The sequence below is a fragment of the Tenrec ecaudatus genome, chromosome 6 (genome assembly GCF_050624435.1).
Source record: "Tenrec ecaudatus isolate mTenEca1 chromosome 6, mTenEca1.hap1, whole genome shotgun sequence".
In the NCBI taxonomy this organism is placed as follows: Eukaryota; Metazoa; Chordata; class Mammalia; order Afrosoricida; family Tenrecidae; genus Tenrec; species Tenrec ecaudatus.
The window spans coordinates 128,109,651-128,127,583 of NC_134535.1; the positions used below are offsets into that span (position 1 = coordinate 128,109,651).

The following is a 17,933-nucleotide window of genomic DNA, read 5'->3' on the forward strand; positions in this document are numbered from 1 at the left end:
GAAAGCCGCTTTCTCTTCGCCCCATTGCATTCCACCATCCTCCTCTCCAGCCCTGGAGCTTTTCCAAGGCCACGCTAGCCACCTGCACGTTCTCCCAGCTTCCAGACAGGGGGGCACCAAGACCATTCCAGACAAGCCCGCTCCTGGGGGGCCCTGCAAACCTCTCCTGGTAACTTGCCTGCAAAACGTCCCCCTAAGCTGCAGTGTTGTCATCGCCGGGCCCAGGGTGGGAGTGAGCCCGGTGGCCTTCCTTTCTGTCTTGCAGGAATTTGGTTTGACATTCTTTCCGGAATCGGCAAGTTCTCCGTTATCATCAACGTAAGTGCCTGCATCCTTGACTCCCCGGCTCGGAGACGGCCTTCCCGAGAGGAGATGCTCCCAGCAGGCTACCTCCCAGCCGTCTCAGTGTTGAGCTTCTTCGAAGCCAGCTCCCTGGTTAGCAGGGCATGCCTGCTTTCTCACTCACGGTGCTGTCACCAGAGCCGGGCAATTACTTTCCAATTTTCCCTCGGAGAAGGAAGGCAATTATTTATTAGCATGCATACCTTGGCCTGCAGCGTCAAATATCAGATCTTTCTTCGGAGCCAAGAATAATGAGGAAAGAGTGCCACATATCTGTCTATCTCCCAGAAGCCTTGGTGGTGACGTTCTCCGCTGCTAATTGAGAGGTCTGCCGTTCGAACCCACCATGAGTGAGAGGTGTGGCCGTTTGCTTGCCTGGAGCTTTACCATGTTGGATACCCCATGGCGGGGTCGTTCTACGCTGTCCTACGGGGCCCCTATAAGACAGAATGAGCTTGGCAGTCATGAGTTTGTGTGTTTGTTGTTTTTGTTTTAGCCATCTCTTTCTCCTGATATGTCTGAACCGAACAATACCTGGAGCTTTGCCCAGCGTGCAGTTCCTAATTACAGTTCCTCCGCATCGCCTTAATTAGCCCCATGGACGCGGGGACTGTGTGAGTTAAGTTAGGCCATGAAAGATGAGAGGTCCTACCTGGTGTGGCTTCCTTAACTACCTTCCCAGACTTAGCCACACTCCCAGGGGAAATCCTGCTGCCTCCAAGTAGTTTCTTCTGCCTTCTGTACCCGTGGTGGACAGGCAGCGATCCCCTAGTCTGCCTCCCAAGGAAATAGCAGCCAGCTCAGTGCACACCAAGAAAACGGAAGCCCACTTTGTCTTGAGAGAGCAAGCCCGATTCGCGTTCTGATCTGGTGCCCAATCCAGAACAACCCAAACAGACGCAGAAGGTGAGCAGAGAGGCAGCCAGCCGGCTCCATCTTGAATTCAGTCCCAAAGATGTTGACTGTGGGAAGCATGTAGTCATCAGGTACTCAGACATCAGGTGACATTTGGGAAAGAGATCAGTCACCACGTTGAAGTTAGGTCTACTTAACACAAAAGGCCCTGAGCCGTGATCCCCTTCCTTCTGCAGAACAGGGTGACATCCAAGTGTTACTTCCCCGGCCTCTGAAGACTTGTTTGCTCCTTGGTAAAATGGGAGATATGAATAGAACCCACCGCAAAGAACTGTTTGGGAAATTAAATGGGATGATGAGCAGACCTATAGTAAGGACTGGGCCCACTGCAGCTCTGATTATCACAAGTATGCTATTCATCCTCAAATATGGGTATGACCGTCCATACGCACATATACATTTAGAACATATTTTCTTGCCTATGTATTTTAAAAGGCTTTAGTAGTTGGTGCAGAATAGAATATAAACACCTGCCAAAAAGATTTAAGATTTTCTTTGTAGAAAGGACCTCCGCATTCAAACATGCAATCATTCATGTGTTGCCTGGTTTGCGCCATAGACATTTATAGGGCGCTTATATATGCCAGATGCTATGCTGGTTTATGTGTTTCCAACCAGCAGGATCCTCGCTTTCCCTCTCTGTGTCTCCCATTTCTTAAGTACAATGTAAGGTAGGTAGTTCCACAAGATGGTGTGCTGAGCGGCTTGAGGGTTAATGATCAAATTGAAGGAGCCGTGGAACCTTGTCCCTGGCATTCCAGGATTTCTGGTGTCACCCAGGAAGGAATGTACATGCCCATTTCGTTTTCTTGCCCATTTCACTTAAACAGTGCCCTGACCGGTATCGGCAAGTTGGTGAACACCAGTAGCAACTCGGTTATCTCAGAAATAACCTAATCCTTCCAACACCAAAAAGGCCAAGCTGGCTGAGTGTTCTTTGCTGCAGGGGCTGTGACAGCTGCTCTCGGGTGGGTTTCCTTCAAAGCAGCAGAGATGGGAGACAGTAAGTGCCTACAGGCCTCAGACACCAGGGTGTAGCATGTGTGTCCTGAGATATCGGGGTAACACCTTTGCGTGGGAGCTCAGTTGTGGCTGATCACCGAGCCAGGTGACACCCCGAGGACCCGCACGGCATCTCTCCGGATCACTCCGGAAGTGTTTGTGGTTCTTTCCCTCAGGCTTTTGTCATCGCTGTCACCTCGGACTTCATCCCCCGCCTGGTGTACCAGTACTCCTACAGTCACAACGGGACTCTGCACGGCTTCGTCAACCACACCCTGTCCTTCTTCAATGTCAGTCAGCTGAAAGAGGGGACTCAGCCAGAAAACTCACAGTTCGACCAGGAGGTTCACTTCTGCAGGTAAAGTAATGAGGAGGAGGGCAGCTGAGGACCAGAATCAGTCCATTTGATGTACAAGGCCACCAGATCACCCAGATCTAGAATCGGATCATCTCCTTTCTGACTCTGTCCAACCCCCCACCCTGAATCACCATAAAGTCAACATCAGTAATTCAGCAAATCCATATCAATTGCCTTTTACTGGCCATGGTTGGACAAAGAAATAGAGAGAGCCTTGTCTTTGCCCTCAAGGGATTGAAATCTCTTCGGGGATAAACTAAGCAGAGCCAAAGGAAATCAAAGGTCATTGTGGATTCTTAGAGGGAGGGGACACCACTGGGAATAAAGGGGCATTGTGGCCCTATTTGTTAACAGTTGACATACTGTCCAGGGGCCCCCTTCTGTATGGCTCTCCACGGGGCTGGATGTGGGTCTGCAGAGGGTACTACTAGCTCCTGGCATTTTCAGTGCCTTCTGAGTGTGCTCCAGCAAAGCCCACCAAGTCAGTCAATAGGTCTGCGTGAAACAAAGAGGTAAAGAGAAAATGGAATTTTCAGAATTAGAACATTACTTTTCCATCATAAGGGCTACGGATACTAGGTCATTGTACATTAAACACCAAAATGGAAGGTAACAATGGATCCTTAGAAAACTGAAGTGCTTTCCTGAACTACAGCACAGATCTCTCCCGGAACTCAGGACTTGACCTCTGTGTGGGGTCAGAGACACCGGAGCGTGACTTGTCAGCTAGGGAAGCAGCAACAATTGCTAGCAGAGTGGTTATTTGCTGGGCTGCTAGCCACAAGGGCAGCAGTTTGAAACCACCAGCGCCTCTTCTGGAGCAAGATGAGGCTTTCTGCTCCCCTAAAGCGTTGTCTTGGAAGCCCACAGGGGCAGATCTACCCTGTCCTATAGGATTGCTATGAATAGGAATCTACTTGATGGCAGTGAGTTTGGTTTGTGTGTGTGTGTGTGTGTGTGTGTGTGTGTGTGTGTGTGTGTGTGGTCTAGATGTGCATATCAATGATACAGCACTAAGCATCTCTGACCTTGCCCTTGTGGTCAATAGCAGACCTTGAATTGTCTTTCCAGAAACATCAGTTGCTTACATGGGCTTAACCAGAAAAGCAACGTAGTGGCCTAACTAAATGAAAGTTGAGATTACGTCTAATATCAAGCAAGCTTTGATTCCATCACTATCAAACTCTCAACTCTACTCCAGTTGCTGACTGTCATTTCAAAGTGTCATACACTTGTAGCAGCGACAGGCACAGCAGGAAAAAACAAAACAAAACACCCAAGGGCCCTCTCCCAAAGAGTCCCAGCCAAGGCTTCTTGGTCCACTATTAGCCAGGACCAGTACATACCTACTTTGAATCCATCATTGTGGCCCTCAGCATGTGACACTCACAATGGCCAAGGCTGAATCCTTTGGAAAGGGGATCTAGAGGTAAAAGTCTTCTCCATCTGAAACACTTGACCTTGGAATAGGAGGCAAATTTCCAGTGAGCAAGTGAGGTGAATGGTTCCTGCACAATGTCCAGGGTGCCAGTATTACCAGCACACAGAGCTCAGAGTAAGTTTCTTGTGTCTGTCTCCAAAGGAATTGGCTTTCCCGCTCCCTTCTCTCAAGTCCATGCTGCCGCATCGCCACCCAGGCAGCTATGAAACCCTGGTAGTATCCTCTCCAGTGTTTCCATGCACTGAAGCGGGGTGATGGCTTATCTAAGACCCCTGTAGAAATAGTTCATTTTGGTTCATTTTTATTGTTCTCCTTGGAAATAGGCACAGCAGAACAAACACCAGTCCAACAGTATCTGCAGGCACAATTCCATGACCCTGAGGACATGGCTATAGGCACATCCTTCTCACCCTCCCTTTCCAGATTGTTCCTCCCCAAACTCACTGGCCCCTGAGATTCCTAGCCAGCCTTTCCAGTTGCTGTTGCCGGTTGTCCATTGCATCCCATATAGATAATTCTTCAGCAGCACACAATTCTCCCCAAAGCCCAACTTTTAAAACCCCGTCAAAGGTAGACACTCAGACACTGCACTTTAATGCCATTATGCCAAGAAAATGTATAGGAAGATAATTAGGATCATATCAAGATCAAACTGAGGTGACTTGCCAAACCCACCGTTTGTGGTTCACTCTGTCAATGTTTGTGAGGCCTACTCTATGTCTGCCACTTCTCATGTAGCAAAGCTAAACACTCACTGCCATCCAGCCGAGGCTGATGCACAGGGACCCTGTGGGACAGTGGGGATGTGTCCCTGTGAGTTTCTGAGACGGTCACTGCAGAGAGAAGAGTGTGCTGCAGGTACAGGGCTTAGTGTGTGCTCGGATCACCAAGAAGAGAGTCTGACTCCCTGGGGCTGGAGTGAGAGCGGTATGTCATAGGATATGGGGAGACAAGCCAGATGGCGAGGAGCATTGTGGGCAGATGGATGTGTGCGGGACACCAGGAGCTGGCTTAAGAGATCAGGGACCTGATTAAACATGTGCTTTGGTGTGACCTCTCTGCTTCCAGTGTGCAGAGTAGGGAGTAGTGAGGGCTACATTTTAAATAAAAAGCGACCCAGCCCTATCCCCTGGGTAGCTGTCTGGAGAATAAGGTTGGCTGATCGTCTAGCTGTGGACACATGACATAGGTGCGTTCAACAGGTTAGCCTCTACCTCAGGGGGATCCTCTTTACAGTATCACTCCCTGCGGGGTCACAACATCCTCTGGAAATTTAGGTACATGAGGCCATACCTCTGGATAATAGTCCTGACGTGTTTCTAAGCCAAGAAGGGCCCGTGACTGTAAGAAATTCAGCAGACAGGCTCAGAGAGACGGAGGCAAACATGAAGAATGGAGAAGGGGCAGCGGTAGAGCCTGTGGGAAAGCGACGCGTAGCCGCAACCCCACAACCAGTCTCCATGTGAGTGTGTGGAATGGCTCTGGTGGTGGGAAATTAAGAGATTGCCCTGGTTTTCTGGCAAGTAGTGTTGGGAACTTGATGACCCTTTGTCTAGCCTTAACTTTCAGTGACCTCCGGAGATAAATGTGGTCAAGTAACACCAGGGTCTTGGGCTCCAACCCGGCTTTGCCAGGGATAGAGGTATCTTAAAAATAGCCACGAACGTTAGGAAACGTCTCCAGCTGCCCATTTGAGATGCATTCCCAGCATTCTTGGAGCGACACTGGCTGAAATCATCCCACTGCTTTGGCAGGACCACTCCAGAAACAGGCCAGCGACGTCAATCTCCAGGCAAGGTTAGTGGCCATTTGACAGTGTCCAAGGGCCACCATGTCCTGGAGAGTGGATGGTAGATCGGGGCAGGGACTCCACTGGGAAAAGCCGAGATATCATGAGGGCAAGACAAAGCCAGTGCCCTGGGCCTCAGAGCTCACAGAGTCTACCTGGGCACAACCAACCCACGGAGTTTGTGGGGAGGTGGTAAGCCTTCAGAAACCGCGTCCTTGGGTGGCCACAGCCAGGTTTTCCTTTAGGGCCGGAGTGCTTTCAAGCTCCAAGGTCCTGTGAAAAGTCTTTGAAGGGACAGGCTCCCTGACAGCTCCTGGCGGCTTCCCCATCCACTCCGTGCCAAAACCAGAGGTAGCGTCAGCTTTTCCGGGTGTTGCCTTTCCTGATCTCTATCAGCCTCGGGATTGACATGGTTCTCATTAGCTCCTAATTGCCTTCACGGTTTCCCTTGTGGAAGGCCAATTTCAGGAGGCACTTTTAAGGAGCTCCGATGGTATGAGAACATTGTATGTAATTGCAAGCATTAAATTGACATTCATTTCCATGGAGGCAACTTTTCCTTTTTTTCTTAAGATACCACTGTTTGGAGTTGAGTTGTGCGTTTGGCAATGGCTCGTGAGATAGTCAAAGCCTTTTTGTTTGGGAAGAAACACACACACCAAGCCTTTACTGGTGACTCAAGACCAGCCCCTCTGTTTCTGACTTTGTCACCCTCCCCGTGCTCAGCGGTTTTGTGTTGTGATGGATGGTGGCAGGGGGACAGTGACCACCCACCCCTGTCCCACCCCCACCCCATGCTCTGCAGCGGCAAGGGAGAAGCCGATGGGGATCGATGCTCTAGGACCGTGCCCATCAGCTTCCTCGTCTGTACAAATGAAAACTCAGACGAGATCCGCTTCAAGGACTCTTTTCTGATCCCGAAGAAGTAATATTTAGTGATGTGTGTAATCAACACGCAAGCTAGCTGAAGCTCCTTTGGCCCCGGCAACTCTATCCCATCACCCTCCTCCCCCACATCTACCCGGCTCAGTCACAGGTATCTTCCTGAGAACCAGGTCATTGATTTGGTGTATTTTCACAGCTGACTAATGAGGGTCCATGTGTCACAGCTCATTTTCTATGCATGAATAGACAATGAACTTGTAGAGTCTTTAAGGTATTGCTTCTTCATTGGCTTGTTTTATTATAATGAAATCTATTTTTTGAGTTAATAGGAATCTTATTTCTTTGGGTAATGTGGAAGTTTATCCGAATCAATATGCTTTTCCAGAATGTTAGCATACTTCAGATGAAATATTAATGTAATTTTAAAGCTGAAACCTAATGTTGACTTTTGTTCCAGTTCCACTTATTATATATGACGCTGTCTCATTTACTACTCTAATTTTGCTCCTAAAAGCCTCGTATGAGAGTATATCTTGGTCAACCACATATCGCCATTAATTTCACCCTTTTAAAATATATACTTTTGCATTATAGAAGTAATTCAGAATATGCACAACGATAAGTCAAAAACTATTGGCACAAAGTCCTAGAAACCCTTATTAACCAAAAATATAAAAGTCCAAAGTTATTAGTTCTCAACGCATCCTCTGTCTACGTCTATAGAGTCCTGAAGGAGGAAGACTTTTTTTCTTCAGCTTTTCATTGTGAATTAGGCGAAGGTTTACGGAGCACATAATCAGTTGTGTATTCAACAATTGATCCATATTTTGTTTCAACTCCTCAATTTCAATTCCTTCAATATACCATCCCTAGTCTACTTCTTTCCTATGTTGTGTGTGTGTGTGTGTAATAGTTGATCCTTCTAACATAAGAGGAAGCCCAGTTCCAGACCTGTGGATGACTGGAGGCCGTTGTTTGGGCTTCCTGTTATGATTTTGGTTTTGCTCCACATTTCCTCCCACTCTACCCAGGGCCTCCTGATGGAACGGTCCTTTCCAAAGCCATCGTGCTTCTTGACTCAGGGTCATGGAGGTTGATGTTTGTGTGGCCCGTTAGTCCATATGTCTTTTGATTTTCAACACGCTTCTTTCCTTTGGACAGGGAGGGACCAATAGTTACCCCTTAAATAGCTCACAAACTTTTAAGATCTCAGTCAGGACTCAAAAAAATAGGATACAGAACATTGCCTTTGTGGACCATGTTGTGCCAGTTGATCTTGGTGCCCCTGAGACCGTGGTCCTGAGCCCCCAGGCCCAGTCACTCATTCCTTCAAGGTGTTGGTTATGTCTAAGAAGTTTCCATAACATTGTCCCCTGTCTGCTCTACCACATTCATGAATAGATTTGGGACAAAGGTAAATACACATTCACACGTACCTTCTGCCAATGCTCTCTATATTCATGAGTACTCTTCCGCTCTCCCTCTCTCACTTGTTCAGCCTGCATGTGTCTATAAGTGTTGACTTACAGGCGCCCGCGTTGCAGAATTCTGTATGCCACAGTATTTGTCTCGTTGCCTGCCACTCTCATCAACTTCCCAAGGTCTTCACCTCTGGAGAACATGTCTTCATCTCTCCGACTTTTCCCACCAGAGTTCTTCACTTTACACCGTGTCAAAACAGTGGGGTTGGCATTCTTGAGCGACTCCACTTGTGTTCTTTTAGAATGTGCTTTGAGTTTGGGGAATAAAAAGCAATCTGGAAGGACAAGAGCAGGGCTGGAGTGTGCATGGGGGTAAGGCTTCCCAATAACATTTTTGTAGGACAGACCTGACTTCCCACCTCAAAGAATGAGCAGGTGCCTTGTCAGGGGGGAGGGACTGAAAGCCTCAGTGTAACTTTCCTCGCTCTTTTCCAATCTTCTTAAAACAAAGTCATAGCAAGCCTATATTGCTTCTCAGCCTTTTGGTTAAGATCAAGTGCATAGTATGCCTCCATGATCATCCCATGGCCTTCAAGAAAAATCTACCAAAAATACCCCCAAACCATCACCAACCCCCCTTCTGAGCTCCCCTCTCTGTTTTGAATTCAGCGTCTCCCGCAGGTCCCCGTGGGAGTCACTGTGTGGCTTAGACTGTTTTTGAAGCGCCCAAATGAAATGAAGACAAGCATATGAGTGAGAGAACTTGTCCACTGCCATCCCCTGATCCCAGGGACAGGCTTCAGCCCATTTGGGTTGGAATGGGCCTGGGCATGCAGGAGTTGGAACCCGCGTCGGAATCCTTGTGTACTTACTCTCCGATCAGTGTCTGCAGACCCTCACACGTAGTCGGCGCAAGTAAGACGAACAGAGAGGGCTGCCTTATCACCCCCCAGCCCAGACATTCCCCCCCACTGTGGAAACCAGGGAGGCCTTTAGAAATCACATCCATTATGATTTCATTCTCACAGTGGCTTCCTTTAACACTCAGCATGCCCACACACACACGCACACACCTTCATTTATCTGTGGTTGATGGAGGGAGAGGCCGGAAATGTGCACCTTCTAGGTACCAGCACCACGACCCCTCGTTTGCTAGTTCCCCATTATGGATTGGGTGGTAGCCTTTAGGTTTAGAGATGCGAACTAACTACGGTGGTAAGTTGGCCGAGCTAGCCAAGGGCAGACTGCCTCCCCTAGACACTCATTCCAGCCGTCTCCATCATGGCTGAAGGACCCCTCTCAAATTAGGGCTCATTCAGAGGTTAAAGAGGACCTCAGGGATGAGGACGAGATCTGGGAACAGCCCCTAAAATCACACCTCTATGATTGTGTCTGGGGTCCCAGACACCAGATGCAGGCAGCTGGCCAGAACTGGGGATTCACTCGGTGCTATGGCCACTCACTGAGATGTAGGGAGACTGAAGTTCCCTACAGAGGAGCAAAGGATCTAGTGCAGCAGGCATGTGAGCTGTAAGGGCTAGGTGCTCTGCTCCCTAAGGCTTAGGGACTGTACTCATCAGCTTGGGAAGTAGAGCATCCGGTTCATTCTCCTATGGGCCCAGGTGCTCTGAAAACCAGACCCTTTCTCGGCTTTCGTGCCAATGCTTTGCTGGACTTAGAAACACAATGAAGGCAATGTCATGGGGTGCAATATTGGAAGAAATCATGCTCATCAGCCACTCTGCCTTTGGGGAACATTCCTATGTTTGGAGAAAAGTATCTCTTTAACCATGGTCTTCTGGTTGCTCTGAAGATATTTGATCAGCCTGACTTTGTAGGGTGAAATGAAGACAAAAAACAATGAAATCAGAGCGTGCGTTGGAGTGTAATCACCATCTATTTACCTGGTGGCATAGGCTTCCTGGAATCTGGTTTTAAACCCTGAGTCATGCCTCATTCGTGGCTTATGAGATCATCGCTGGGGTCATGACCAAGATTTTAAGAAAGAGGATGGGATGGGATAGGCTATGAGAAAATAGAGCAGAACAGAAGAGAAGGAACTAAAATCAAGAAATACTAAGGGGCTTCCAAAATTTCACGGAATACAGTCCGTTATCTTAATTCCAAGTGCCCACACACTTGTTCAAAGGCCTCTCGTATCACGGCCCTCCGCACAGGAAGAAGTACGTTTCGTGTCATTTTTATTTCGGTAAAAATGTGAATGTGTGCCTACGTGTAAAATATATTTCTTCCCTGTCGGTTATAACTTTTAAACAGCACTGGCTGGGGGAAGACAAAGATCAACGCGTGCACCAGGCGGACACTTGCTCTTGTCGTCGTCACTCTGGGACATGCATGGCTTGCTTTTGGCTCATAACCGATCCCCTCGGAACCTACTGGGCCCAGGGGTATTTTCAAGCAGAATGTTGTGGACATATCGATGTGCTCATCTTTCTTCAGGTTCTCCACGAAGTCGATGTGCCTCGTAGATTAAAACTAGCTGTGGCGAGTTAGTAGCAGAGGTGGAACCTGAATTCGATTATTTATGGATTCTTTTGAGGCTGGAAAAAGCAGGGTGAGCCACGGAGGTCAGTGAGCAGCTGTCCCTCCTTAGCTGCAGATAGGGAGGGAGAGCGGAGGACTTTGAATGCAGCTGCACAGATTAGGCTAGACCTGGGAAGGGGTCCCCTTGGTGGGGAGTGGCCTCCGGGGGTGTCATGGCCCCCCGAGTCTCGGAAAGAGTCGACTGAATGACCTGCTGCCCTGTCCTTCTTGTTGGAGTGGCAGGAGGGCAGTGGGGCTGAGTTTTTCTCCTCCCCTCCGTGTCGCCACGCTCTCCCTCTCTCCGATGACCCAGGGTCATCCGGAGCCGGCCACGCTCTGCCCTCAGCCGCGGATGGAGGTGGCGATCCCGTGGCTGTGTTGCTCGGGGCCGCAGTTAGCTTTGCTTTGCGGCCGGATGTCAGATGCAGTCTGGACAGCTGTGATCAGCTGCTGGAAGAGGGGAGCGAGGCGTGGCGGGGGAGGGGGTGGGCAGGGTCTGGCCTCTTGCCCAGCCTCAGTCACATGCTTAGTGTTCATCTCTCAGCTTGGCTCTTTCCGCTCCCGACTCCGGCCTGCGTCTCTTTCCACTTTTCCTGCGGACATCTCTTTTTGGCCTCTCTTCTCTCTGCCATCCACCGTGGGCAGTTGGTCACCTCCGTACCTGTTAGAACGGCTCGTTCACGCAGGATAAGGAGGGAAGTAGACAAGTGTCATTTCTAAACCCTGCCACCTGTTGACTGCATCCGTAGGTGAGAAAAGAGCTCAGATTTTTGCCTTGGCTCTGCCCCTGGCTCTCCAAGAGGCCTAGGGCAAGTGATTGCATAGGGAGCCTCAGTTCCCTGTGTCACATAGACATGATGCCCCCGCCCCGAAGATGTTGTCAAGATTCAGTGAGACACTTCCAGGAAGGTGCCTTACTCAGGGATCAGCAGAAAGCACCTGTTCAATATCGATGGGTCCCCAACTACCTCAGCCCTTCTCCAGACCAGGCCCTCCCCTGCCTTCCTCAGCAACCCTACCCACTGCTGGGGTGACCTTCTGCCTCCCCACCTCCTCCTTTTTTGAGCAGCGAACATTGGTTGAAGTCCACGGAGAAAACAGCCCCACGAATGGCCACAGCCCTTCTGGACCCAGCCCTGGTCACGTTTTCCAGATAAAAGCCTTAGAAAAGTGTGAGTCAGAGAAAACGCATTGGCTTTCACCTGAGTCAGTCCAGAATGGAGGTGAAAGGCAGGACGGAGGGAAAGCCCTGGCCCGCTCACTGGGCCGCGTGCATGGCAGGCATTTGCTCTCTGCTTCTGCAAGCACATGCATGAGCCAGCCATGAGTGTGACGGTCTCCCCGCCTCCATTCACTCCGTCCTGTTTGTCCGGCTCAGTTCCTGCTGGTTCACCAAGCTGGCCCGGCCCTCTCCTGGATTCCCGAAGCAGCTGGCTGTGAGTGGAGGCTGGGGTGGTTGGCTGGACCTCCATCTTCTTTGAGTCCACAGGCTGTGGAGCACTATGTGAAGCAGCAGGGGGCTCCTCTCTACTTTATAGCTCCCCCAGGCGAGTGGCGCGTCGGGGTGGAGTGACCCCGTGTTGGCTCTCTAGAGTCCTGGGAGAAGAATCGTCAAGCCTTCTCCAGGCCCGCTGCTCTTGCGAAGGTTTGCAGTGGCTCCGTCCTCGGAAGTGGACAGCCGGTTCCTTCATCGCAAGTCCATTCTTGGTCTGGAAGCTCCGCTGAAACCTGTTGGCTTTGGGTGACCCTGCGGACACTGGAAAGACCGGCGGCATCGCTTCCGCCATCACAGCGACACGCAAGTCACCCCAGTGTGACAGACTGACAGACAGGTGGTGATTGGTAAAGTAGGGGGCAGCGGAGAAGGCCCTTAACAAGATGGATTGACACAGGGCGACAGCAAGAGGCTTACCAAGAACAACCAATCTGAGGATGGCACAGGACCGGACGGTGTGCGATTTGGTGGTACACGGGGTCGCGGTGAGCCCAAATGGACTCACTGGCAATGAACAACAACAACACAGTGGCACTGGGCTTTCTGAGCCTCAGTCGTTTGTGGGCTGGGCTGTGGATCCCCCAGCTTGTCCTCGCCCATCCACGCCTTGAGTCTGAGCTTGAAGGGTCTGCCTGCTGCTTTAACTCTTCAGGGTTAACCCAGAGACAGCGAGACCCACCGCCTTTCCCACCATCTCCTCCCCGTTCTTAACACCACCTTTCTTGTTGGTCAGGTTTAAGGATTACCGAGAGCCGCCCTGGGCCACCAACGCATACGAGTTTTCCAAACAGTACTGGGCCGTTCTGTCTGCCCGGCTCGCTTTTGTCATCATCTTCCAGGTGAGTGGTCCCAGACAAGGACAATCCAAGCCAAAGCAGGAATGCCCGCGCTGTCCCACTGGCAGCCCCTCGCTTCCAGGGTTCCTTGACATCCTGTGACATTGAGGACTTGGCAGGTGGTGGGCAGACTGGAAGGCCCCCCTCCCCTGAGTGAGACAGGGAAGGTTTGAGAGGGGGCTCCTGGGATGGATGGTCTCTGCAAAAGGAGAGCAAAACACAGACTAAGGTTACCAGGCAGACATGGCACATGTTGCCGCGTGGGAGCTGGAGGGCCTGCTTCAATCTGAGCTGCACAAAGCAGACAAACAGCCCCACTTGGCCTCTGCGGCCCAGGAAGGGCTTGTGTCCGGAGCTTTGCTTCTCTCTCTCTCCCTCCTGGCTCCCTCCTTTGTTCGACTAGTTTTAGCCTTGGAGACATCTGGTGGGAAAGGCCCCCAGAGCCATTGAGCCATGCCCGGATGAATAGCAAACCTGAGCCCGATTCCTATCTCGGACAATAGCCAGGGATCCGATTGCATCGCCCAGATTTCCACTCCCCAATGGCCTTCCTCCAGAGGCCGGAGCTCAGGGCAAATTCTTTGCTCTCTGGCTCCCTCCGGCTTTTGTATTCCCCGAAGACAGCTCTCTGGGGGCTCCAAAGTATCCTGCCCTGCAGACCCCAGCCCAGGAAGGGGAGAAGCCCACCGGCTAGGCTTTCACCTAAAGGAGACAGCCAGTCTTCACCTTGCAAAGATGGAGCGATAGATTTGAAACACTGTGCAGACATTCCCCTGCTGTACCCCCGCAGGAGTTTCTGGATTGCACCATACGTCACATGTCGCCTTCCCTATAAAATGTGGGCTCAGAGGAGGGGGTGCCACTTGATAAAGCAGCTTGAGCATCTCAGGCTTCCAGAAGCTTCTGGAAGAGGCTTTGCTTCTCCAATGTTGTCTCCCCAGAAGCCGCTGGGAGCACATGGAGTAAAAGGTGAAGGATGGGGATTGAGAATAGGTTTAAATCACACGTTCCTGAACTTACTTGGCTTACCACCCCCTTTACAGAGAAGGGAAAATAAATATTCAGTGCACTCTCTCCCCCGTCATTAGTAATGTAAAACGTACACTATATCCTATAGCCCAGGATGAAGGGTAACCTGCTTTTCAACTATCTCTACCCCTGGTCATTCTGTAGGCGCTTTGGTGGGCAGAATGGGCTATACATTGAGCTTCTAACTGCGAGGTTAGTGGTTCGAAGCCACCATTTGCTCTGAGGAAGCAAGGTGAGGCTGTGTGCTCTTGTAAAGATGAAAGGTCTCAGAAACCCACAGGGGCAGTTGTAGGCTGTCCACTCTTCCAGGGAAAGGTGGCCTTCTCCGGTCGCGTATTGGATCATGATGAGGAAGGACGTGGCTCCGTAGAGCCAAAGCAGACAACTACTTGGTCAAGGAGAGTGTGGGCAGGGCTTCCCAAACAGGTGGGTCTGTTAGGGTCGCTACAAAGGAGAGAGAGCAGTTCAGGTGAATGAAAGCCATCAGGGGCTGGGGGTCACCTGAGACCAGATTCATCACAAAACCCAGGGCCCATCTCTAAGGTGGAGGGTGAGAGAGCCAGCTGGCAGGGCCGGAGGAGCAGCAGCCTAGTAGGGATCGCGGGGGGAAGCTTCGTGGGCACCTCCCTGGGAGGACTTGGCAGGAAGGTGGCTGGAGGTCAAGAAGCCAGATGAGGACATGTCAGAAGAGTCTGAGGAAGAGGAGGTGGGGCTGAGAAACCTGGATGACAGGGGAAAAGCAATCAGTAACCCGTCACAGTGCTCTGTGCCCAGCACGGCCGTGAATGCTGTTTGTGCATGCACACATCCAATCCGTCCAGCCCCGCCGGGCAGGCTGTGTTCTCATTCTCACTAAAAGGCAACACCGTGGTACACTCCGTGCCTTGGCTCGGGTCACTGGGCTGATGAGGAGTCACTCTAGCAGGGCAGTGGTGGGTCCCCCCGACCAGGCTACCCAGCTCCACTCACCCCTTCTCCCCTTGTTGCGAACAGAACCTTGTGATGTTCCTGAGCGTGCTGGTGGACTGGATGATCCCAGACATCCCCACGGACATCAGCGACCAAATCAAGAAAGAGAAGAGTTTGTTGGTGGACTTCTTCCTGAAGGAGGAACATGAGAAGGTGAAGCTGATGGACGACCCGGCTCCGAGGAGCCACGGTGGGGAGGATCGCAGCAGGCGCAGCCGGGTGGCCAGTTCAGCCCGCTCAGGCCGCAGCCTGCCGGGCAGCGCCGCGTCGGTGGGTTCTCAGCACACCAACGTGTGAATGACCAGCCCCAAGGCAGAGGGCGCCACAACCCGAGGGCGCATGTGCACACGCACCCACACATTTGTACACCTGGGTCCACCGGTGTGGAGTCAGCATGCCCGGATCCGATCTGATCTGAGGGGGCCTTGAGGAGGGGGTGTTGCGTGCACAGAGGGGGGGTACGTGCAGGAGGGACTGAAAACACTGCTGCTGCCTCTCAGAAACTTCAAGCTTAAGTTTCTTATTTAGATCCTCTTTCAAGCCATGTCCTTTTGGGGATTGGCACCCATTGTAGGTCAATCAGTGAAAGAATCGGGGCCTCTCTACTCTGGAGTACCAGACACTACAAGTCTTTCCCTTGCTCCCTGGGGCACCCTCTAAAGCTTCACAAGGTCAGCATCACTTCAGAGAAGAACCTCGCCAGGTTGGGGAAAGCACAGACAGGGCCTGTCCCTGCCCCTGTCATAGAGATTTGAGCCCTTCTCCACTCCACCCCCAAGAGGTCCCTGCATCACTTGAAGCAGGCACTGTCCAACCACAGTAAATGCAAATTCAGTTAGTGGGTTGGCTCTGTGGCCAGTGGACCTGGAAGTAGCAAGCTACGGCCTGGGCTGGTGTGCACTCAGGTCATGTTTCAGCTAACTACAACTAACTCCCATTTTATGCAGGTTTGGATTTAAAACCATCAAATAAATGGAAACACTCTTTATTAAAGATGCCTCTTCTAGTCTTTTATGCCGACTCGCCCACCTCCAGCCCCACCCTCGCCCACTCTTGGTCTGATTGGCTTCTCTCTATCCCTCTTTCTTCCAATATTTATTGAGCACCTACTAAGTACCATGGAGCCCTGTCTGCTGTCAAGTTTGCATGTTGACTGCAATCTGCATGGTCAGTAGTTCAAAGCCACCAGCAGCTCCGTGAGAGACAGACTGGGCTGTCTACTCTAGCACACAGTTTCTGTAACCACGGGGTTGCGATGAGTCCACATTGACTTGATGGCAGTCAGGGTGGAGTTTGGTTTCACTCAGTACCAGGCACTGTCCAAGAACTAGAGACACGGCACAAGACACAACAGACACAATCCCTGCGTCTTGGAGCTTGCATTCTCAGGAGAGACAGACAATAAATACATAAAGGTGCCAGTTTTAGATGCAACCTAATGAAAAACCCAAGGGGAGCTGGGGCTGCATTGGCCAATGTGAATCTTAACAAGTGGTGGTAACAGCTGCCCAGAGCGCTAGGGTGCGCAGGTGTTAAAGGACAGTTAGAAACAAGGGCTAACCACCCTTCATGCTGGCTTCCACACCCTTCAGCCTCACCTGCTGCCCAGAACCCAGTCCTATGGCCCGATCCTGATGGGCTGGTCTCCAGCTCCTCACAGGTCAGTTAGATTAAGAGCTAGGAGGTCCATGCTCTTGCTCTGTAGGAGAAGTGAGAACGGTTAGGTTGATGCTTCCATCCATCAGGCAGCGCAAGGAGCCCTCCCAACAGGCTGTGCTGGGCATCTGTGCAGGATTGCACTGGCTGCTCACCTTTCCTCCGGTGATCAGCCCCTTCTTTTGTGGCGATAGCAGGGCATTGCTTTCGGGAGAGCATTTGGCAGTCATGCAATTAAGAAAAAGATCCCACCAAACTCATTGCCATCCATGCAAATCCAGCTCATTGCATCTCTATAGGTTCCCGAGCCTGTAAATAGAAGAAAGCCTTTATTTATCTCCCTGGGAGAAGCTGGTGGTTTTGAACAGCCAAGCTTGTGATTAGCAACCCAATGAAAACCCAATAAACCACCAGAGAGCACCCAGAACCCTGGGCTGCTCATGACTAGTTCAAGTCAACTCCACTTCTTTCTCTTTAAGATAAAAGGGAAAAAAAAAATGTTTAGGTGGTCAAGATACAAAACACACACACACACACACACACACACACACAGAGTTGGTTGCAAAACCCGGAAGAAGTAAAAATCACACACCATCTAAATCCCAAAGATCATCAACCTTCACATTGCTTTGCTGTCTTCCAGACCCATTCTCTCACAATGTGTCTTCGACTGCAATTAGATGATACCTGCTGCTTTGCTATGATCTATTTTTAATTCCATGTATCTTGATGATCTTTTAATCCCACCAAAGTTCATCTTTCAATTCCATGTTTCCATGAATTTTGGGAAGGCAGCTGCTCTAGGTGTGTTCGTTCGCACATCTCCTGTGATCTAAGTTAGGCACTGGGGACTCGTCACTGGGCAAAGCAGGTTCCTGGCCTGATGAAGCCTTCAGGCTGGGGGGGTGGGCCAGACAGACAGATAATAAAGAGTCTGCTCTGAAGACTGGCTTTTAGAACCCACCCATTGGCCCACAAAGGAAGCACCTGGTCATCTGCTTCTGTAAGGATTTCAGCCAAGAAAATTCCACGGAGCAATTCTACTCTGTTACCCACGGTGTAGCCAGCAGTTGGACTCAATGCGAGCATGACAGGTTCGTTGTCTATCTTATAAACCAACCCTGAGTAGCACAAACAGTAAACAGACGCAGCCACTAACTAAGAGATTGGAGGTTCCAGTCCGTCTCAAGGGCCTCAGAAGAAAGGGCTGGTGATCTGCTTCCCCCCAATAGCCGCCCTTGGAAACTCTAT

General features: G+C 50.8%; 1 protein-coding gene across 1 annotated transcript in view; it reads left to right on the forward strand.

The window, feature by feature from the left end:
- ANO2 (anoctamin 2) overlaps positions 1-15,340 on the forward strand; it is a 415,077-nt gene extending 399,737 nt beyond the window's left edge. Inside the window, exons 22-25 of the mRNA XM_075553136.1 lie at positions 266-318; positions 2,436-2,617; positions 12,926-13,031; positions 15,051-15,340. Of these exons, the coding sequence (XP_075409251.1) occupies positions 266-318; positions 2,436-2,617; positions 12,926-13,031; positions 15,051-15,323 (614 nt within the window). The 3' untranslated portion in view covers positions 15,324-15,340. The remainder of the gene's footprint in view (positions 1-265; positions 319-2,435; positions 2,618-12,925; positions 13,032-15,050) is intronic.
- Positions 15,341-17,933: the final 2,593 nt, after the last annotated feature.